We start from the raw sequence: 22,926 nt of genomic DNA, 5'->3' as shown, positions 1-22,926 counted from the left end.
ATGGAGGGATCTGGCCTTCCCTCTCCCTCCCTCTCCACCTGCTATAGCACTGATGGAGGGATCTGGCCTTCCCTCTCCCTCCCTCTCCACCTGCTATAGCGCTGATGCGCAGATGGAGGCATTATGTGCTGAGCGAGGGTTGATCGACCCCCCACCTGGAGCGTTTTGGTCTGGGCCAGGCTCTGATCTGCTGCCCAGGCAAAGTGTTTATTTAGGGGCAGGCGGTGGGGGCTGTGGGGGGGAACCATGATTGGAGGTGGTGAGAGAGAAACAGCCTGGGGGCGAGAGACAGTATAGCTCAGAGCGGGAACCGGGAAGGTGTGAGACAGAGAGACAGAGAGAGATGTTATGTTGTGGTGATGAAGGGAGTGCTCTCACACTCTTGATTGCTCTCAGTGTCTGCCTCGTAAGATTATTATTTTAAATGCAAATCTTTTTTGCCTTTTTGTTTGTTTGTATTCTGGCATGTTGTTTGGTTTGTTGTGCACAATGTACATGTACGCACGCACGCACACACGCACGCACCTTTCTTCACTTTATGTTGAATACAATCAGCGCCGGGATTTCTTTCAAAATAACAGCTCGGGGTGCCGCGCAGATATGGCCGCTATTACTCTGTAAGCCCCCCCTTCCGTTCCGGACAAAAACATGAGAGAAATATTTTTGCTTGCTTACCTCGCTATCATTGCGATAAAGTCTCTGAATAATCCCTTGAGTTCATATTTTGAACGAGAGGCACGTTGAAGTCAGAAATTAAGAGTTTATCCATCTGGTCAAAACCACGGAGAACTCCCTAGATTAGGAGATACGAGGCATTCTTTCTGAGCCGTATATAGGGATGTGAACTGCAACAAGCATGCGCAAACAGCCAACCCAAGAAAAAATCTGTATATTTTTCTCTCGTTTGATATCAATGAAAATGTGCTAGGATGTGTGTACACGTCCTAGCAATCTGTCGTTTGGATTAGCTATGACGTTTCCACATGTCCTATACGGTATAAATAGGATAATCTCAACTGTCACTTTTTCCTGTGTGTGTGTGTGAGACCTCTGCTGTCATTAACATAGCTGATTAGCTATTAGACTAGAGGGACAACAACATGCTCTCTGTTTTTATTAGACAGTTATTAGCCATGGATGGTTGAGTGGAGGAGGATTTGTGTCAGGCAAGTTTATGTCCCTCTCAGAGTCTGTTTGAGTGAACCTTTAACCCACGGCTGATGAAAGTGTTTGCAGGACATGAATATACAGTAGCCTTCATTAATCCTGTCGTCTCTCAAGACAGACGCTCTGATAATCTAGCTAGCATGATAGTGTGTCATAGCCCGACACCCTACGCACAACACAAGCCTAATCCTGACCTCACTGGAAGCCACGGGTGAGTTGTAACCTGCCACACAGGTTCGGTTTTAACTGGCCACGGGTTAGTTTTAACCGGCCGCGCATGTCGGAGGCAACGGTGTTGTCGGACTAATGCCTGCCGGACTGTTAGCATGTCTAACAAACGTATGCACCCCCATCCTTTAATGGTATGCATCCATGTAATGTCTTACTGTGTAACATCCATTTTTGTGGTCTTTTTGGCGACACTTCCAGTAACTCCCATATCTGTTAAAACTGTGATTCCCAGAATTTGGTTTGAATCCAAATCACAAACTTACCTCTTGCTGCAGGGTCCTGATGACATTTTGAAAAGCCACTATGTTTTCATAAATGTTATGTATTCTGGTGAATTGCCAAGGGCTATGTCATTTTGGCACAGATGTTGGGGGTTATTTTTACACACAAGTATGTGACTTGTGAGTAAAAATTGCGTTTAGAGAGGTTGTTCACAACAGAATCTGGGTACAAATCATGTGCATCTCCTGGACGGATTGACAGTGATTTTAATGCATCATGTCATAGTTCTATGCGACAAAGGTTGTACAGTACGTGTTCATAGCAACATCACTGAGGTGTGGTGCTTATGCTTCAGTATGATCATGTGTAACTCTGTTTGAAATGTGCTCCTCACATTGAAACGGCATCACTGTTTGAAGTCACTTTTCCTGGTATTGGTTTTTGCTTCCTAACATCAGACTCTTTTATCATGCCAGGGCAAAGCACGGCAAAGCAGCACTAGAGAGAGCCTTTTGATCTCTGCGAGAATGCACCATGACTGGTGCACGGTGAAAGCAGAAGATTGCAAAACACAGAATAACAAGAGAGTCATGGATTATTCCCAACCACCACAAACGATGCAAAGATTCAAGCCATAGCTTCAAGGAATAACATTGTCATCATTTCTGTCTCTCCTTTTCCCCACAACCTCCTCTCCCTCCTCTCTGTTTCTCCCACTATCATGTCCCCCTCATGGCAGTCTGCTCGCAGTTCTCCAAAGGCGTCTACGCCATCATTGGCCTGTACGACAGGAGGACGGTGAACATGCTCATGTCCTTCTGCGGGGCGCTGCACGTGTGCTTCGTCACGCCGTCCTTCCCCATCGAGGCGGCCAACCAGTTCGTCATCCAGCTGAGGCCCGAGCTCCAGGACGCCCTGGTGGGCGTGATCGACCACTACGGATGGACCAAGTTCGTCTACATGTACAGCTCTGACTCAGGTAGGCTGGCAGTAACTGCAGATATGCATAGGAACCTATGTGTGCAGGTACGGGGAACACATTAGGTGACGCACCCAGCTATTCAGGTGTTACATTAATAAGAGTTGTCAATAAAGCCACACATGAGGATACACGCCAGTCTCGTCTAGATTATTATACAGAGTTGATACAGCCTGCTGCCTGTTACAGTAACCTTGTCTACATGTACAGCTCCGACTCAGGTAGGTAGTTGATAATCAACTGTGCCCATATAATGTATATGCCGAGTGTGCATTGATATCAGCCTATTTTCCTTCTAGGTTGTGAATGTGAATACAAATCTACATTATCATAATTTATTCCTCTTTCATTCCCAAGGATAAGATATTCATTGGTATGTTTCCCTGCAAAAATCATTACACACAAAACACTGCAATACAGTACACCTTGTTTAAAGGAGAATTCCTTCTCTTTTCTCACCGTAATGTGATCTAGAGGATAAACAACATTCAGACTTCAGAGCGGACTGCAGCTCAGCATGCTCGCTGGGTCTTAGGCTCGTTCGCCTTGTTACAGAAGCCCCTTGGGAAAAAACACTGTGCAACGTATTTAGTCATTATGAAAGACAGATGTGTAGAAAAAAATATATAATTTTTTGAGCCTTCAAAATAAGCGACTTAGCCCCAGCATGCACGGTCAGAGCTACACTGTGCTCTGGATGTTATGTCATTTTTCACCTGTACCACTGTCTGTCTGTCTACCGAAATAACAACAACAGATAAAGTTACGAAAACAGCTAATCCGGAATTCTCCTTTAAATGACAGCTTCGTTCGAGAGTGCACAATCTGGTTCACAGCCAGTGCTCAGACTTGGTGGTTCATCATTGCTATGGCTTCATCAGATGGTAAACCAAAAGGCCAGAAATGGGCGGGGGGAACAGGGCCGTATTAAGGTTGCCGGTTCAACACCAGGCTCTCGCCCAGGTGTGTGTGTTGAGGTCTCCCTGAGCAAGACGTTTAACCACCTCATCATCCAAAGCCATCAGCTGTGTGGAAACGGTTAAAATCAAATTCCCCTCCCCCAGGGCCCAGAAAATACTCCCCTTTTAGGCTTTTACCCTGGGATGCACTGAGCACTGAGCTGTCCCACTGCACTGAAGAAAGACACGGTGCCTGCAAGCACCCAAACTGCAGTTAGTCACCCTCTGAATGGGGTCAAATGTAGACATTGCGCGGCACAGACACATTTATTCTCTTCCAGTGTCTCTGTACAGACCGACGACCCAGCCAGGAAAGAAATATTGACCTGGCACCGGCCAACAGATAAATCACACAATGGGAATGAAAGATTAAGCCATTCAGGGCACAGTTTTTCACAGCCGCCCACATAAGCAGTGTGGCGTTGGACTGTTCTTTTGTCAGCACGTACGTGGTGGGGGTTGAAGAAGAACAGGAATCGTACAATTAGAGCGTGTTCTTTAGGTCGTACAATTAGAGCGTGTTCTTTGAATGCCCCCGAACAAACAGGGAGACAACGGACCTGTCAACAGCACACACCCCTCCTCCCCTGGCCTGATCCAATCAGCTGTAACCTTCCCATAATGCTGTACCATCTGCCCCAAGTGGTGTATGTGTTGAAGCATGACCGTACATGACATGTATGCGTGCCGTGTGTGAGAGGCGAGCATCTGTAGCCTACCTTTTGTTGTGTACCTATGGTCAGTGAAGCGTGGTGCAGCTTTGTTGATAGTCTTGGCTGCCACTATAGGATTCAACAGTCTTTGTCCAGAACACAGGCTTGTGTGTGTGTGTGTGTGTGTGTGTGTGTGTGTGTGTGTGTGTGTGTGTGTGTGTGTGTGTGTGTGTGTGCGTGTGCGTGCGTGAATTATTCTACATGTATCAAAGCCTTTTACTTTGCTTTGAGGACCACACTGAGTCAAAGGTTAGGTCAAAACACTTTAATAATTAAATTTGACGAATTTATTTTCTTTCTCTTATAAATATTACATTTTAAGTCCATTACCTAGAGTGAAAAAATGACAGCAATAAATACATAGCTGTTGCTGTAATTGCAATCTCATAATTGTCTCTGCCACGCCAAAGGCGTCCGTCCGGCCATCGGCACCGACTGTCCGTCCACGCGCGTGTCCATGTACCGTGCAACTGTGCACACACACCAGAGCAAAACCTCTCACCCAATTTTTTCACATTCGTCTGTCATGTCATGCAGGTCAAACTATGACAAAAACATTTCGTCGACTACCTTTTTTCACTGACAAAAACTAAATTAAAACGAATCTATGATGACTAAAATTAAGACTAAATATATTGACAATTTTGTCAGCAAATAAAAACTAGACAAAAATGTTAGGAAGTGACTAGTGGACAAGAGATCCAGTATAAGTCATTTTACACTTGGTTGCATGCTGAAAATAGCAGATCTACAAGCTCACAACGCAAGACCCCTGGGAGGTGGAGTCTGTCACCGTTACAATGCCCTAGACCCCTGGGAGATGGAGTCTGTCCCCGTTACAATGCCCTAGACCCCTGGGATATGGAGTCTGTCCTCGTTACAATGCCTCCTCCTGCTTCCATCTGGTCTTTCTCAGGCAGAGACGATGTATTCCGAACCACTACTGATCGGAGCGATATGAGAGATCAATGCGAGACTGGTGACATATTGAAGCGCTGTCACAGCGCAAATGTAAACACAACCTAAGACTACAACTTTAAATTATTATGGAGGTATCAGATTTTTGTCCCGATGCTTCGGGTTCATCGTTTGCTTGAGAGAGACCAGATGCAGGCAGGAGGAGGGAACGTGTGATCTCAATACTGCTGCAATCTGGCGGAGTCGGGTTATGTTTTGAACAAAATGCATCAAATCATGAATTCAGGGTGCGTTTGACTTGAAACTTTGCACATTCCCATGACTAGCTCGAGGAAGAAATGCCACCCCTGTCACATCAGAATATTAAGAATCAGCTTCCTGGTCACATCACAAAGTTTACAAAGTGGGTGCAATTTGTTTTTGTGTATAGTTCCCATCGTATTGTTATTTCCATAAGACAAAAAGAGAGGGGAGAAGAAGGACGGGGCAAGTGGGAAAGGAGATCAAACAACAAAAACAAGAAACAAAAAAAAATCTACATATTTAAACCTGAAATACCTGAGATAAGATATTAGGTGCTAGAAAAACACAGAACAATGACATGTTTTCAAAAGCTTGAAGGGAAAAACAAATTATTAAACCTATAATAAACAATATTCAGAAAATGCTTTTTTTCAAAATTGTATTTTAGAAGGTAATAAGCTGATGCTCGGGTGTGCATTTGTTGCCGCTGGCCAAAAGGGTATACTTATGGTGGCCAGATTCCATTATGATATTATTCTCCTATAGCTCCTGGAGGCCTTAGGGGGACAATTTGTACCTTGACTAGCCTCCACCAGACTGGCTCTGATTTATTGGTTTGCATCAGCCTGCTAGCTAGCTTCCCTGGAAAAGGCATGGAAGTATTCAGTAGTGCTGTTAAAACATAAAATAAAATAATGTAATGTTTAAACAATAAATATTGTTGAATATATAATATAATATAGGAGAAACACCTGACGCATGACGTTAAAGAAAAAGGAAGAAAAGGAAGCAAGTAATGATGTAAGGACTGCAGGCCTAAGTGAAGGACAGTTCCTTCTGATGTAATATGATAATAAGCATATCCATGATCCATGATAATCTGCCACCAGCTCTCTGTTCATGATTGAAATGTGTTGCTCCAACACTCTGTCACATGTCTGTGATGAAAAAGAAACAACTTTCAATTCCATTCATCTTCTAAACCTACACATTCTCACTTCTCACTGTCATAAAGTTATATTGTAGTGCCGAGTTGGCTCAACATCTTACCATGCGGAACTGTACTAAAACTAAGGCTAAATAAATTGACAATTTCGTCAACAGATACAAACTAGACTAAAATGTTAGTGAGGGACTAGTGGAGATCCAGTAGAACTAAAAGTCAAGTCATTTCCTTGGTTTGTTGCGTTCCGGTGTTGGACTCATCAACTGTATATTTAGTTTACTAAAACTAGGCTAAAACTAAAATATTTCAGATGACTAAAATATAACTAAAACGAAATACATTTTATTCAAACGACTATGACTAAAACAAATTAAAAAAACAATTCTGTCAAAAATCAACACTGGTGCGCGTGCCTGCCTCTTGTGTGTCCATCAATGCTTTTGCATCGTGCGTGCGGCCAGAATGGAGAAATCACCCCTCAACTACATCTGCCAGAAATATGGGGCCCCTACCCCTCCCCTACTGGGCGGGGTTTCTTTCTTTTTAGATGAGTTGGGCGTTGTCATAATTATTCTAATACAGACCGAATGCCCTATCTCAGCACCGGCCACAGTGGTGTGCCTCGCTAATCATTAGACTCCCAACCCACACCTGCTATATTGAATCCTGCTTGCGCCACGATTTTCGTGCCAACCGCAAACAACTTATTTTTGCCGATAATAAAGTAAAGTTTTACACCGCAACGGAGTCCGACATATGTGGCCGGTTAAGACTCACCCGTGGCTTCCCTGTGAGATTAGGGTTATAGGTTAGTAATGTAATGTAATGTCCAACATACATCGCTATTTATCACGCTGTATTTCTATCAGAAATGCAATAATGGTATTTCTGTCAGAAAGGCAGTTACCAGAATGCTATTGTCAGAAAGCAATTTATCACAACTGTGGCAGTGCCACTCAAAGTGACTACTGGGTTTGGCGGCTGGATGCAAGGGGTTTGGCTACTATGTCTGGCTGATATAGTTGATGGGTGATATGTACATTGTACTTCACTTGTGGAGCTCTCCATGGTGCTGAAACAAGAATCAGACACGGCATGAAGGCAACGTCTCTCCTGGTCCCCAGTCCCCACTGGCCTTACGCATGGAAATAATCTACCGCCCACTGTGTTCCCATGCATGTCATCGATTTCATGGCTCCCATTTAAATCTGTTAGTGCCACGGACTACGATTATTCACCCGTGAGAAGCACTGAATGAGAGCGTGGCAACATGAAATGGCCCATAGGTTTGCGGCTATACCTTTCCAGATAATGCATTTCAATACTGTATTTTACCTGCTAAATATGCAGCCCTATACAGGATCATTTCCTCCCCACTCCGCTGCCATGTTACCGTGGGCTCACATGTATTTACAACTCCTTTAGACACACAGGCCTCCTTCTCCACCAGGGTTGAACCGGCCCGGCTCCTAGTCCATGAGCCAGAGCCCCCCGAATTGGAACATTATGAATTGAGTGGTCAATAGCATACCTATATTAAATTGTTTATAGGATCAATACAAGTAAATTAATATAAGATAACCCTTCCACAGGAGTAATATTAGGTATTAATAGTCGAATACCAAAAATCAGCATTGGTAAGTGCCCTAATGAGGGTGTTGCAATGCAGACTCGTGCTTTGGAATGCCCTGTGTTATGCTCTGCCATTTGTGGGCAGGTCATACTAGGCGACCATTCAGCAGAATTAGGAAAAGATTAGGCAAAATAGCAGACCTGACAAGCTCACAACACATCGCCATGCATTGTGAGATGCCTGTTGCGCGGCTACGGACCTGAGGAATGTGATTGGTTTTGCATCCACCAGTGGCGGTGCGTGTAACGGTAACGGCTTACAATCACACATTGTAAATCCAGAGACAGAATCAATGTGTTCGCTAATTGCCTCTTTATTTCCTGTGTCAGCATGAATATTCAGCCCATTGGCTTTGCAAAAATATCACGGTGCATTAGCAGCCTATCAAATGAGAGCGGGGAGCGGGGCTGTGTGTAATTGGTGCCGGGAGGATGTCAATCTGACTGTGATCATGCCATATCCTACCTGCACGCACGACCTGATTATCAGAGGTGGAAAAAGTACTCAATGGTAAAAGTATCAATACTGCAATATAGAAATACTCTGTTACGAGTAAAAGTCTAAAAGAAGAAAGTACTCGTTATGCAGACTGTCCCATTTCATGTTTTCAAATGTATGAAAGTCTTTTGAAAATAGCAGATCTGCACAGTTGGTAGTGCTGTCGCCTCACAGCTAGAAGGTCCTGGGTTCGATTCCCGCTCGGGGCACTGTGGGTGCTGGCGGCGTGTTTCCTGCGTCATCAGTGCCCATACCCGAAGGCGGGGTTGGCAAAAGGGCCTTTCTGTGTGGAGTTTGCATGTTCTCCCCGTGTCCCCTAGGGTAGGTACACTCACAAAAACATGCAGTAATCCTGGTCTCTAAACTGCCTCCCCCTGGCCAGCCGGGACGCCTGATGGAGGGGAAAGGAACTGGTTGGAATAACGTGTTCCTCCTTCCACGCGCTACGTCCAACCAGGGAAATTCCCCCCTGTCAGGTGTAAAGGAGCAACTTGGACACTCAGGCATGAAGGGAGCATGAGTTAAGTCCGTTGCTCTCCCCAGGTTGGCGGAGGGTGTGTAGAGCCCAGGATCACAGTAGATGATTGGCACAGGGGTGAAAAATGGGTTACAAAATCGTGGGATAAAAAAAATATATTAAAAAAGAAAAAAAAAATAGCAGATCTCATAGCTATGAGCAGATCTCATAGCTCATAGCGCGCCACTCGGTGGCTCGCTATGAGCTTGTAGGTCTGCTATTTTTGAAAGATAAACACAGTTAGTTACTTCCCACCACTGCTGATGATGTGTTAGGCGGGTGTTGATAGGGAGGTAGGATTGTTCAGCCCAGAGCTGTAAGAGCAGTGATGATAACTCACCTGTACACACCTGTGGGCCTAATGAACTGTCTACACTCCCTCGGTTTTCATTCTGACGGATATGTTAATCAGATACAGATCTGCAGGGTTTCTGTGGGAGGAGAGCTGTTTGGGTTGTTGTGCGCTGTTGTGTTCATTTGTCTTTGAGCGCATACAGTAATGGAACGGTGCACGCTCTGAAGCCAGACACATCATTTGTTCATGTCCCATGTTGTGGAAAGAAATTGCTTTATGTAAAGTCTTACAGACGGGCAGTGGTGGGAAAAAAGTACTCAAATGTTTTACTTAAGTAAAAGTGTCAATACTGCAATGTAGAAATACTCTGTTACAAGTAAAAATCAGGAATTCATATAGGCCTCACTCACACCTTCGCAACAGACTGATGTATGCTTGTTGTATACAAAGGGTGTGATACATCTTGCCCCAATGCATTTCCAATGGGAGTCACATGGTTTGACACAACATTTGTGTTGTATGAGGGGGAGGGGGGCAGTCGAAACACAGCCGAAAGCCATACAACAGCTTGTATCAAACCATGTAACTTCCATTGGAAATGCATTGGGGCGGCCATGACACTTACATCTTGCTTACATCTAGCATGCGTCAATATTGTATGCTAGATCGAAAGGTGTGAGTGAGGCCTTAATGTACTGCAAACCTATTGGCTAACGTACTAATTGTGCAGAATGTATATAATCTTTTTAAAATAGCAGATCTACAATCTTGTAGATCAGCTGCTTTCAAATGGCCAAAATGTATATAGGGCTGACGTGGTTAATGTATGTTTTGTAATAATAATCAAAATCTCCAAAGAAACTAGTCACTAAAGTTTTCATATAAATGTAGTGGAGTAAAAGACCAATATTTGCCTCTGAGATGTAGTGGAGTAGAAGTAAAAGTATTGGAAATTGGAAATACTCAGGTAAAGTACAAATACCTCAAAATTGTACTTAAGTACAGTACTTGAGTATAAATAAATGTACTTTACACCACTGGTTGTGAGCCGTGTTCATTTGTCTTTTAACGCATACAGTAATAGAACTATGCTGCTGTCCCGCGTTGTGGAAAGAAATAGCTTTATGTAAAATCATATCGACGAGTCATCCATAACTTGGTGGTCACGTTAAGATGGCAACTCTGTAAACAGTTCACCGGCTTATACGGTTAACTCTTCGTTGTCATCACGTCCGATGTATTCAGGGACCCCTACTCCCGACTCCCCATGTGGGGGTCCAGTTTTGGTGCACTATAGTAGTGAGGATTTCGGACACTACTCCCGATATATGCAGTGGACTAATGCTATTGTAGTGACAATTGCAGTCCGGAATAGTCAGGACCCCAAATGGCAAAAATAAAATAAAATAAATAAAATAGAAACTGCCCTGTAGGCATTCTTGAAGAAAAGTAGCAAACTTAACAGTTTGACTTAAACGCGTAACCCGCATTTTAATCAACCCCCCTTCACTGCCGAGATTGTTGTATTACCTTAGAGCATACGCTGAATTATTTGGGCTTTTAATCCGCGAAAATCCAGCGAAAAAAGGTACCTCGGTTTGTTGTGATTCGATCGCACCACCCGCCATCTTGGTACACCCGGAAGACGCAGCACAAGACCCGTCTCCATGAGGCGTTGTACCCCATTCATTTGCATTGGCCTCAATTTCCCAGAAGCCCTAGCAGCCCACAGCATGTGACGATTTCCGGTTTCGTCATCAAAACGAAAGCATCTAGTCTCTATCTCCGCGGCGAAGACGGAGTTTCTTTTTATTTATTACAATACGGCGGATTAAACACATAAAACAAAAGGCGGGTATGTCGTATATTGCAGCGACAGTAACCTGGAGTATACCATTCCTGGCACTAAAACTGTTTTAATTTGTTGTTTCTATATGATTTGTATTATTTAGAAATTTCACTAGGGGATCCCAAGTCCCTTGAGTTGCAGCGACTCGTTGTCAAGGGGGTCCCCATTTTTTTTTTTTTATGTGCATATTATATGACTAGATTTCTGCTGTATGCCGAGAGCTACGAGTCACTGTTTGGTCATACATTGAGTAATTAACACAATGAGCGACTGTAATATCACATAAACTGAGAAAGGTTTTTCAATTGATTCTGGTACAATACATCTATAAATGTGCATCGCATTCTGGTACAATACATCTATAGTTATGCATCGCGTTTGTGAAAACAAAAGTTTGTCAAACGTTCCATGCAGTCCTTTTTAAGGTCTGTCGAAAATGCAAAGGTGGTGGATGCAGAAGTGGAACGATACAGGAGCGGAGATAGAGGCGTTTTAGAAAATCCTCTAACATGGGAGTGGACGGGAATCTCCTGCAATTCACATTTTTTATATTTGAGGTATGGATGTAGCGCATGCACCAGTGTGGGTTGGGCAGAGTTGCAGCATGGATGAGCACAGCATATGGAGTCAACAGATGAGGTTGAAAAGATAATAGTCTTGCGTGCCAGACTGTTGCCTGTCACAATTTACACATGCTTGTCATACAGTCTGGAGCACGGAAGCTCTGATCATGAGCAAGCGATAAAGCGGAGGTAAAGCCTCCTCCCCACTTCAATTTCGTCTTTTCAGCAAATTTATCGTAACTCATAGAACGCCAAGAACTTAATTAACGTGGTTTTCATGAACTCCCGGAGCTCGCAGCATGACTCGTTAGTCAATTGACCTTCAATCCATACCTCCTGGGTTCGAATCCTGCTTACGCCACTATTTTTGTGCCAACCGCAAACAACTTTTTAGTAACGCTTTAGACCGTGGCCGGTTAAGACTGAGGCCACGGAGTCCGACATGAATGGCCGGTTAAAACTACGGTTAGGGTTTGGGTTAGGGATAGTAATGTCCAACATGAAGTACATATGTTCACCCGTGGCCGTGGATTCGGGAAGTGCCACTCAAAGTGACTACTGGGTTGGGCTGCTGATGCAACTATGCATTACGATGCACTATGTATGTCAGAAGCCGTTGATACAGGTCTGATTTCGCCCCACGGTCCCTTGCTTCCACCTGACCTCTGAACCCTTCTCCACCCTCCCAGGACTGTCTGTACTGCAGAAGCTTCTGGACACAGCGGCCGAGAGGAACTGGCTGGTGACCTCGGTCAACGTGGAGACGATGACGGAGGCCTCCTTCCAGAAGGTGTTCCAGGACCTGGACAAGAGGAAGGAGGGACAGATCATCATCGACTGTGAGACAGAGAGGCTCACCGGCATCCTCAAAAAGGTCAAGAAAAGCTTCCTGCTGTCTGCTGTTGCCAGGGTGCTATTTTTACTCGCATAATGTGGCACTCCAGCCATGCATTTATACTTTACCTTTTACTGCCATGGTAGTTTGATTTATTTGAATTTTAGAAGCCAGTCCACATACCCTACCTTATTTTCCAGACATGACATCACACCTTTAGCCAAAATTGAAAAAAAAAAACACATTTATTCTTCCACAAAGGCACAGTGCCAGGTTTTTGCAGGTGCTTATCAGATGAACAAAGGAGGAAGGATAGAAAAAGGGCCAAGCTGTGTTTAGTCTCCTGGAGCATCAAAGGACAGGAGAGATAAATAACATGGAGCTGACTAGAGCTTTCACTTCTAGTGAGTTTGTAAAAAAAATATATAATAATAATAAATTGATTTACTAGTCGACTAGTTGAATAGTCGAATAGTAAATTAAAACAAAAAAAATAGCTAGTGCTGACATTTCACCACTGTACTGCCATAGGATCCTGATCCTGTCCACACACACACACACACACACACACACACACACACTTCTCCCAAGTCTGTAGCAGGCCAGGCACAGGACGAGTGTTATTGATGGCCTGGTGTGCACAGTTAAGGTTATTGCATCAGTTCCCACCAGTTTACAGGAGCTGAGCCTGAGAAGTTCTGCTTTCAGACAGCAACCATCCATCACACACATCTGCTCCAGGCATGTACGCACACACACACGCACGCACGCACGCACGCACGCACGCACACACGCACGCGCGCACACACACACACACACACACACACACACACACACACACACACACACACACACACACACACACACACACACACACACACACACACACACACACACGCACACACACACAAGCACACACACACCCGAGCCTCCTTTGCCCTCTAAACCAGGTGCAGTTCTCAAACCTTTGCATGCCAAGGACCCCCAAATTGTATGTATTTGGCCCCGGACATTATTGTACATTATGGTCTGTCTGTCTTGCGCCAGGGATGCCATACAATATTTGTTTTTCAAATATTTCAAACCTATTCCACATGTGTCACATTTCTATTTCAAGATTCTCTTGAAAATAGTAGATCTCACAAAGCGTCACATCTATTTTCAAATGCCCGTTAATCATTTTGTTGGGGACCGCCTGCAATCCCCCCCCCCCAAGGACCCCTGCTTGTCCCCGTAACCCACTTTAAGAACCACTCCTTTAAACTGCAGTAGAGTCTCCAGTGTCCATCTGGTACCAGAACACAGCTCTTCTTTCAGATAACACCATTGACAGCATCTCACCTTAGACAGAGAGCATCCACAGAATACATAAGTACGCTCCTGAATTTATTGATTGATTGATCGATTGATTGAATGATTGAATAACAGACTGTTCTCGTGGTTGAAGTTTTTTCCCCCTTTTTTAAACAAATATTTTACAATTTACAATTTAGGCATTTAGCAGACGCTCTTAATCCAGAGCGACTTACATTAAGCAAGAACAAAAAGCATGGGGAATACATCACATAAAAAACATTTATCATGAAACATGCGTAAGCTAAGAAAGTAACAGTGGAATATCTATAATGAAACTATACATATAAGCTATACATCTATACAGTGGCGGCCGGTGACATTTGTCCTAGGGAGGGCGCTATAACAAAATCAAGAAATGCACTAGGTATCATAGATTAAATATCTACTGAGGGAGCCTGTCTAAAGTTTATGAAATATATCTACTAAGGGAGCCTGTCTAAGGTTTATTAAATACATCAAAATGTAACAAAAGGTTCATATAGGGTTAAAGAAACAAACCTGAGACAGAAGGACCAGTGCCATAAAAAAGTGCAATGGCTCAAAGCCACATGACCTTGCTACAGTGGCTTTAACATTAACAAAAACATAAACAAAACGTCCTTATAAAATAACCCTCAAAGCCATGACTCTGCCACCTTATGGCTTAATTTTTACTTTTTGTACATACATTTGTGATGATTACATCAGGTTTGTCTGGACCCAGCTCTCTTTCTTGCAGTGTCCTTCTCTCAAATGGTGTTTTCTGCAGTGATTTCACAGAGTTTTATTTTTCCTCTTATTTTTCCATTATGCAAGTGAATTAAACTATTATTATATTGACTTTACCTGGCTCCATTCATCTGTCTCATCCCTCGTTTTTCTAGCGTATGTTGTTGTGTTGTGGCTGTGTGTTAAACCCTATGTCAAACTGTGCTGTGATGTGTATGCTGCCCCCAAGTGTTTCGTGGTGTGAATAACGTCATGGATCGCACATATTTCGCGACCCAGTGGCTTCCTATAGTTTGTATTGAAGACCTGTGTACCGCAATGCATTACTCTTCAGTGCTGAGAATATAGCTCCAGATGATCGCCGCTCGCGCACCAACACGTGACACACACTAACCAATCAGAAACGTCATACAACGTAAATAACATTTGACATTTCATGGAGGCATAATACTAACGTGGCAGCATATTACAACTTTTAAACACTGCCTTTGGTTAGTGGCTACTTATATTATATAATATTAACGTTTCTGGATTGCTAATTTTAAATAAATTACAGGCTGTAGATTTCGTTTCTCAGTCATTCTTATTCACGTTTTATTCAGGGGGTGGGCATGGTGGTGCGGCGCACCAGCGCCCCCTATGGACGCACCGCCACTGCATCTATACTACTATGATATACATTATGTACTATGACGTGCTATGACTACATACAATGCACTTATGCTGTTTACATAACATGCTATAAGTCTGTATCAAATGCTATCTAAGTCTACAGAATTGCTATCTAAGGGGGTGGGGTAAGTGCTATGGGCCATGATGGAGTCTGAAAAGGTGGGTTTTCAAACTACTGCGGAAGATTGGGAGTGATGCTGCAGTTCTGACTGCAATGGGAAGTGCATTCCACAGTTTTGGAGCCAGAAGGGAGAAGAGTTTGGGACGTGTGGAGCGTTGTCCCGGCGTTTTTAGTGAGGGTACTTCCAGCTTCCCTGCGTTGGCTGATCTGAGTGAGCGGGAGGGTTTGTAGGGTTCGATCATACTTGCAAGATATGGGGGAGCCATACCTTTGGTTGCTTTGAATGCCAGCATCAGAGTTTTGTATTCTGTGCGGGCAGCGACCGGGAGCCAGTGGAGGGAGCGGAGCAGGGGGGAGACATGTGAGAATTTTGGCTGGTTGAAGACCAAGCGAGCTGCGGCATTTTGGATCAGCTGGAGAGGTCTAAGTGCACATTCTGGTAGGCCAGTAAGGAGGGAGTTACAATAGTCGAGTTTTGACAAGACTGTTGTCTGGATTAGGAGCTGGGCTGATTCCTGGGTGAGGAACGGTCTAATTCGTCGTATGTTATAGAGTGTGAACCTACAGGATCGAGTGACAGCTGTGATGTGAGTTTTGAACGAGAGCTGACTGTCCAGGACAACACCAATATTCCTGGCTGTTGGGACAGACGTTACTACGGAAATAGTTAGTTCCCGCATAGGGCAGGACTTAGCTGGGAAGAAGAGAAGCTCAGTCTTGTCTGGGTTCAGTTTGAGGTGGTTGTAGGACATCCGTAGGACATCCACTGTGAGATGTCAGTGTTGTTACAACATTAGCCTTATCAAAAATATTTAGTGATAATAGGAAACATTTGTCCATAGGGAGGCCGGATTGAAAGTGGTTAACAAATTAAAAGAGCTTGTGACTAAGAATCTCATAAAACATCTTTCTTTTAATTTTTTACTTTTAATTTTTTCATTTCATGAATACATGCTATGCCCCTTCCAGAACTTCTTTGCCTTTTGTTTTCCTATTTTGAAAACATTCAAAATAGTAATAGAAAAAAAGGAAAAAAAGGCAAATAAATTTAGGGATAAGGGGTATAAGACTGGCGAAAATAGGGCCCTAAGAGTTTTGGACATACAAGATGTCTGCTGAAAGCTGTAAAATGTTCCTCAGAGACAGACATTTCAGGCTGAGAGTTCATCGTGTAAGCAGTGTGAAGCTGTACTTGCATCCCCTGCATCTCCATACAACACACTGCAAAACCCTGAGCATTCATTTAACTCTCTGGGGGTGTAGAAATGGGCCATTCCACACTCAGAGCTAAATGATCAACTCATTTAACTCAGGACTGTGTAGACATTCCAAGCCCCAGGCAGAGCTTCAGGGCCTGCTGTGTGCTGGGGTCACCATTAATAACAAATGCCACCGCCTGCCATCCACCCGAGCAACATTGAACATGCACACACGTACACACACACACACACACACACACACACACACACACACACACATACACTCGCAGACATGTTAACATGTTCAAGCAAATATGTAACCACACCACACATAATGGGAAAGTGTGCAGTGGTGGAAGAAGTGCTCAATTGTTGCGTCTAAGTAAAAGTGTCAATACCGTAGTGTAGATTACAACTACTTCATTACAAGTAATTATTCAAATTAAAAATGCACTTGAGTAAAAGTACAAAAGTATTGGCATCAACATGTACTTAAAGTACCAAAAGTAGAAAGTACCCATTATGCAGAATGTCCCATTTCAAGTTTACAAATGTACAACGATAATTTGTGCGTTGCATTGTGACGCATTGTTAGCTTGTAGATCGGCTATTTTTAAATGGTCGAAATGTACTGTATAATATAGGGCTGAAGTAAAAATCTCTTTCTTTAATGTAATTATATACTCCAAATGAGCCAAAATCCTGTGTTTGAAGGTTTTTATTCCCTCTTCTTACATCCGCGGACAAAAACAACTCATCGCAGCCTAATGGTCTATATGAATACAATATTAGGGGGGCTAGTACACTTCCTGGTTGCCCTCAAGGACTATCTAAAGAGGACGAGAAGCGAAGACCGTACGGTGGACGCCATGTTGCTCCCTGGAAGGAAAGAAACATGTGCAGTTGAGACCAGGGTCCAGGAAGTTGTACATGCCCACAAATGTGGGCATGTACAACTTCCTGGTCTCAACTGCGCATGTTTCTTTCCTTCCGTACGGTCTTCGCTTCTCGTCCTCTTTAGATAGTCCTGGGATCTCTTCTTCTACTGTGGTATTTCGCGCGTTTGACTGGCACTGGCCTCACGATCCTGCCTAGTGTAATGGGAGGGATTGGGTTAAGTACATTACTTATGTAAATGCACTTAATTACTGAAACCACTGAAAATGTGGGAGAAATGTGAGTTGTCATGCACTACACAAATAACGGATGAGAGCAGAGATGAGATGGGAGGAATGTGAAAAGGGCAAGAGGATCATTTGTGTGTTTAATTGACCCAGGGGTATTTTTTTCTTTAAAGGGGGAGTGTCAAAGCCCGAGATTAACATTGCTGATAAGGTACATCACGTGGTCTGAATGAAAACAGTTTCAAACGACACGTGACTATATCTCAGGCTCTGACGTGACCTAGCATCTAGCCGAGCTGAGTGGCTAGCGCACAAAGGCTAGTGGTTTTGAGGTAACCTTTTGCGTCAGACTAGGTGAAAGTGTAATCAAAAAAATTATTTTATTGCTCGGAAATCTTCCTTACAATGACATTGAGTTGTTGCACTGAACTGAACTGAGCTGTTGCATAATCGCAATTTCGCGTGACTAGTCCGTCTGAAGCCCACCACACACCGGCTGCGAAGTCCCCCGTGTGTGCGAGAGAGAGAGAGACCGCCCCTATATCGGTGTGTGTGTGTGTGTGTGTGTGTGTGTGTGTGTGTGAGAGAGAGAGAGAGAGAGAGAGAGAGAGCGAGCGCGAGCGTGTGTGTGTGTGTGTGTGTGTGTGTGTGTGAGAGAGAGAGAGAGAGAGAGAGAGGTGGAGTAGTCACAGGCAGTGGTTACGTGAAGCTCCAGGGCTCCGTGAGCCCTGTTCAGCACTTAGCCGGCTGAGGGCGTGTCAGCGGGGGGGAGACAGATAGACAAGATGGGTACGATGGAACCCGTCGCGCGGAATTGCGATTATGCAACAGTTTTCCCTAAAACTTGGACGTCAACTCGGTGTCATTCTGGCGAGTTTTTTGTAGCAAAAAAGTAATTTTTCCACCAAACTTTTACCCAGCTATGAGGCTGAAGGTGGCCTCAAAACCACTAGCATGAGTTGATAGCCACCAGGAACGCTAACTCGCAGAGCCCAGAGCCGCTCTGACATTTAGACCAGATACAAGATCAATTTCATTGGTCAAATTGAGCTGGCCCGACTTTACGTCACAATCTAGATGCTAGCGTTAATAGCCTTAATAGCTTCCCGAGGGGCGTGACATACCCGCTTTAAGGCAATTTTGATGTCGTCTGTATTCTAATTAATCCGTTTGTTAGAAGACTTCTCAATTGAGAATGACGTGTGATCTCTGTTCTGCTGTTGTCCTCATTATTCACACTGTGAGATCACGGGAAAAGCATGTAAAATGAATATTCAACATTGTGTTCTGTCTGTCTGTCTGTTCACGCACGCACGCACGCACACACACACCACCCGCGTCGAATGTTATCAACCGATAATCACCAATATGTTCTTATCAAGACCACGCAATGAAGCAACATGGACATTTCCTACATATTGCCTACCGCAAGTACGGGAAATTACTGCCGCCGAAGCGAAAACATTGTGAAACTGCACTATACAAAAACATCGATTTGATCTCTCTCTCTCTCTCTCTCTCTCTCTCTCTCTCTCTCTCTCTCTCTCTCTCTCTCAATTCAATGCAATTTAAATGAAGGTGAAGTAAAACAAAAATGCACTAAATCGCGGCGAGTTGGTAAACTGGCGAGTTCTCTGGATACCGATAAGAACATATTGGTGAATGGTGATTACCGGTTGATAACATTTGAAACCGCTACATGCACACACACACACACACACACACACACACACACACACTCATGAATGTTTTGTCTTTAATTTCTTCCAGATTGTTGAACAAGGCAAGAATGCGAAGGGTTTTCATTACATCCTGGCTAATCTGGTAAGGACTCATCAATCGCATCAATAACACTGTTTTGCGTTCATAGATTCTCTGCTGACTCAGTTCACCTTCTACGTTCCCTTTTTTACGCTGCTACAAAAACATGGACTCCAGATGCTAAATGCTTCATTACCTTTATACCAAATCACCTCTCCTGAACGTATTCATTTTGTCCCAAGCTGCGTGGTTTTATCTTTAAATACCCTCCCCCCAATACACGCATGTGCGCACATACACACACACGCAAGTACACATGCACCTGCACGCACGCACGCACGGCGTACGCATGCACGCACACACAGAGTAGAACAGAACAGGTGACGCAGTGGCAGGTAGAAGTGTGAGTCTATGTGAGAGGAGACAGAAGATCGTCTATAGAAAGCAGTACAGAGCTCCAGTGAGGCAGACGGACACATAAAGGTCAGCCACTAATAGCTCTCTTTGTTCGCTGTCATTTCCCCATCATGTCACGTGGTATTTAGGCAGCATGCAGGCCCACTAAAATAGCCAAATGAAGGGAACATTGATATGGAGAATTGCTACGATAATAGCAGCATTAATATGCAGCTGTCAGGCCCCCCAAAAAATCACTGCAGCAGATTTTAGATCGCCCTCTTGTCTTGAGAGTTTGGCTTGATTACATTTTAAATGATGAAGCTTGGACAGCAATAAATGCTAATGACCAAAACAGCGACAAGTGTGTGTGTGTGTGTGTGTGTGTGTGTGTGTGTGTGTGTGTGTGTGTGTGTGTGTGTGTGTGTGTGTGTGTGTGTGTGTGTGTGTGTGTGTGTGTGTGTGTGTGTGTGTGTGTGTGTGTGTGTGTGCGCGCGTGCGCAGAGATCAGAGACATACTGTGAGCGAATCAGGGCTTCATGGAATGTCTCCCTTACTTCCGAGCATCAGGAAAGAGCGGTTTCTATAGTAACCTGTCCAGCTCACTGCACTGCATTAACTGCCACATGAGGCAGAGACGACAATAATAATCAAATAAAATACAGACACCTGGCAGCACACACAATAGAGAGACTGAGGAGAGAGGGGTGAATAAGGGAGGGAGCGGGCAGTGGTGGAAAAAGTACTCACATGTTTTACTTAAGTATAATGATCAATACTGCAATGTAGATGTACTCCATTGCAATGCGTCACAACGCATTGTGAGCTTGTAGATCTGCTATTTTCAAATGGCCTAAATGTATAGGGCTGAAGTGGTTCATGTTTTCCTAATCAAAATTAAAATGACAAAGTAACTAGTAACAAAAGTTTTCAAATGTAATATTATAGTGGAATTAGTCAAGTACAGTTAAAATGCCTCAAATTGTACTTAAAGTTGAGTGAATTTACACCACTGGGAGTGGGTGTGGCAACGGTTTTCATTTCTGTTCTTAGGTTGTTTTTCTTTTCCAGCTGCCACCTGCCTCTATCTGTCACAGACAGTACAGTGATTGATATAACGTTGTGGAAAGTGGAAGTTCCACTTCACTGCCAGGCATCTTCATCTATCTCCAGTCACTCTGTCTCTGGGCTGGAAGAGTAAGACAGATATATTTTAGCAGTCCCGGCGCTGTTTAATACAGCTCTTTAACACAATATTTGCCGAACCCGGGAAGTCTCTGGATTCGTGCTCGCAACATTGTGTGCCAAAATGAGAAGTCTCAGGTTTTTTTAATGTCATTTAATCCAGAATTAATAGTATTTTATTTACCGGTCGTTAGCAGTTTTTTGCATCTATCGCTAGTCTCCGAGGGCTCCCATGGTGTGACGTCATCAAATATCCAAAATGTCGTTGTGCACTTTTAGGGCTCATATTGAGATAAAGGACAATGTTTAGAGCTTAATATTACTTTAATCCAACCTCGCGAGTACAAAATCATTGTTTACACTGAGAGAACACAGCACAGACTCAAGCTATATGACTAATCACACAAACACTTCCGGTTCAATGAAAGCGTTCACAGCTGTTTGGACAGTATTAAGAGGTTGATATTGATTTTGTATTCATCTTTAGGGCCCCAAATCACACCTTAGAAAGCACGAGTGTCAATTTCAAACACAAAGTGTTTTTTTAATGGGGCGTCATATATTGCCTGTCATAATTTCACCCCCCTCCCTATCGAAGTATTGGACAGTATTATGATGTTGATATTGTATTCATCTTTAGGGCCCCAAATCACATCTTCTTTATTTTGACGGCAGTAACTGCCTGTCATAATTTCACCCCTTCCCTATCGAAGTATTGGACAGTATTATGATGTACACCTTATAAATCACGAGCGTCTATTTCAAACAAAGTGTTTTTTCATGGGGGGGGCAGCAGTGAGTTCCTCCTCCTGCTCCCATCTGGTCTCTCTCGGGCAGAGACGTTATACTCCGATCAAATGCTGATCGGAGGCGGGATTAACACAACACTGTACATATTGGACATATTGAAGCGCTGCCACAGCCCACATGTAAACACAACCACAACTCGACATTATTATGGAGATAATTACCAGAGATAGATTACCAGAGAAAACCACTTACCCTACATAAGCATGTACGCTAGACCTGTGCCCGTCGACCACCGGCCTACTTGGGAGCGATGCAACTAAGCAAACTATGCAAATAATACCCGTTGTCAACTTGTCATAGCACCCGTTTTAACGATCTGTCTGTGTCCCTTTTGTGCCCATACTGTATATGGAGATCTCTGTATCTGCCTGTCTGCCTGTGTCTGAAGAGTGCAAACTGACTGTGAAACGTGGACTGTAAGTAATCAAATGGCAGGTGTGGGGTTGCCATGGCTATTGGCTGAGACAGAGGCTGGGGGAGGTGATCATTAGGTCCACTGGCAGAACCTGACCAGATCACAGAGAAGATTGTGTGCACATCTCAATGCCTATATTTAGGCCAGGTGCTGGATGTCAGGCATCAAGGAAAATTTCAAGGAAGAGAAAGAACATCCGCACACTAGTTTCTAGAGCTCAGAGACTTACTTTATTTAGAGGCAACAAATTGCAACGTTTCGACCTATAGGTCTTCATCAGGCAAAATATGATATTTGATTTGGTTGTGGATTACAACCGTACAGACAGACAGAGACGTGGTGCATATAGATATTGTTTTTACTATATTACTTTTTACTACATTAAAAATGATGTGTGGCCCCTCGCCATTTTCAACTGCTCATTTCATCCTGGAGCTGAGCCTGGCTCACCATACAATCTCTTAAGCAAACGTCACAGTTACAAGGCTGATGGACCTTGTGTCGTAACCATAGACTGTAAAAAGGTCGTAACAGGAAAATGCCTATATTTAAATAATGCTGTACAAAAGTAATAAGAGAAGGTAGCCGTGGCTTCTCTCTTTCTCTCTCTC

The 22,926-nt window shown here is 43.8% G+C and overlaps 1 protein-coding gene across 1 annotated transcript in view; it reads left to right on the top strand.

The window, feature by feature from the left end:
- Positions 1 to 22,926, top strand: part of LOC308322401 (glutamate receptor 1-like) — a gene marked incomplete at its 3' end in the record, with an annotated part of 76,604 nt that overhangs the window by 16,449 nt on the left and 37,229 nt on the right. The window contains exons 3-5 of the mRNA XM_080773633.1: positions 2,360 to 2,599; positions 12,423 to 12,607; positions 19,519 to 19,572. Coding sequence (XP_080629759.1) covers positions 2,360 to 2,599; positions 12,423 to 12,607; positions 19,519 to 19,572 — 479 coding nt within the window. The remainder of the gene's footprint in view (positions 1 to 2,359; positions 2,600 to 12,422; positions 12,608 to 19,518; positions 19,573 to 22,926) is intronic.

This window comes from Protomyctophum bolini (genome assembly GCF_963924005.1).
Source record: "Protomyctophum bolini genome assembly, chromosome: 10".
NCBI classification, from domain to species: domain Eukaryota; kingdom Metazoa; phylum Chordata; class Actinopteri; order Myctophiformes; family Myctophidae; genus Protomyctophum; species Protomyctophum bolini.
Note: the sequence above shows the minus strand (reverse complement) of the source record. Positions and strands in the feature narration are given on the sequence as shown.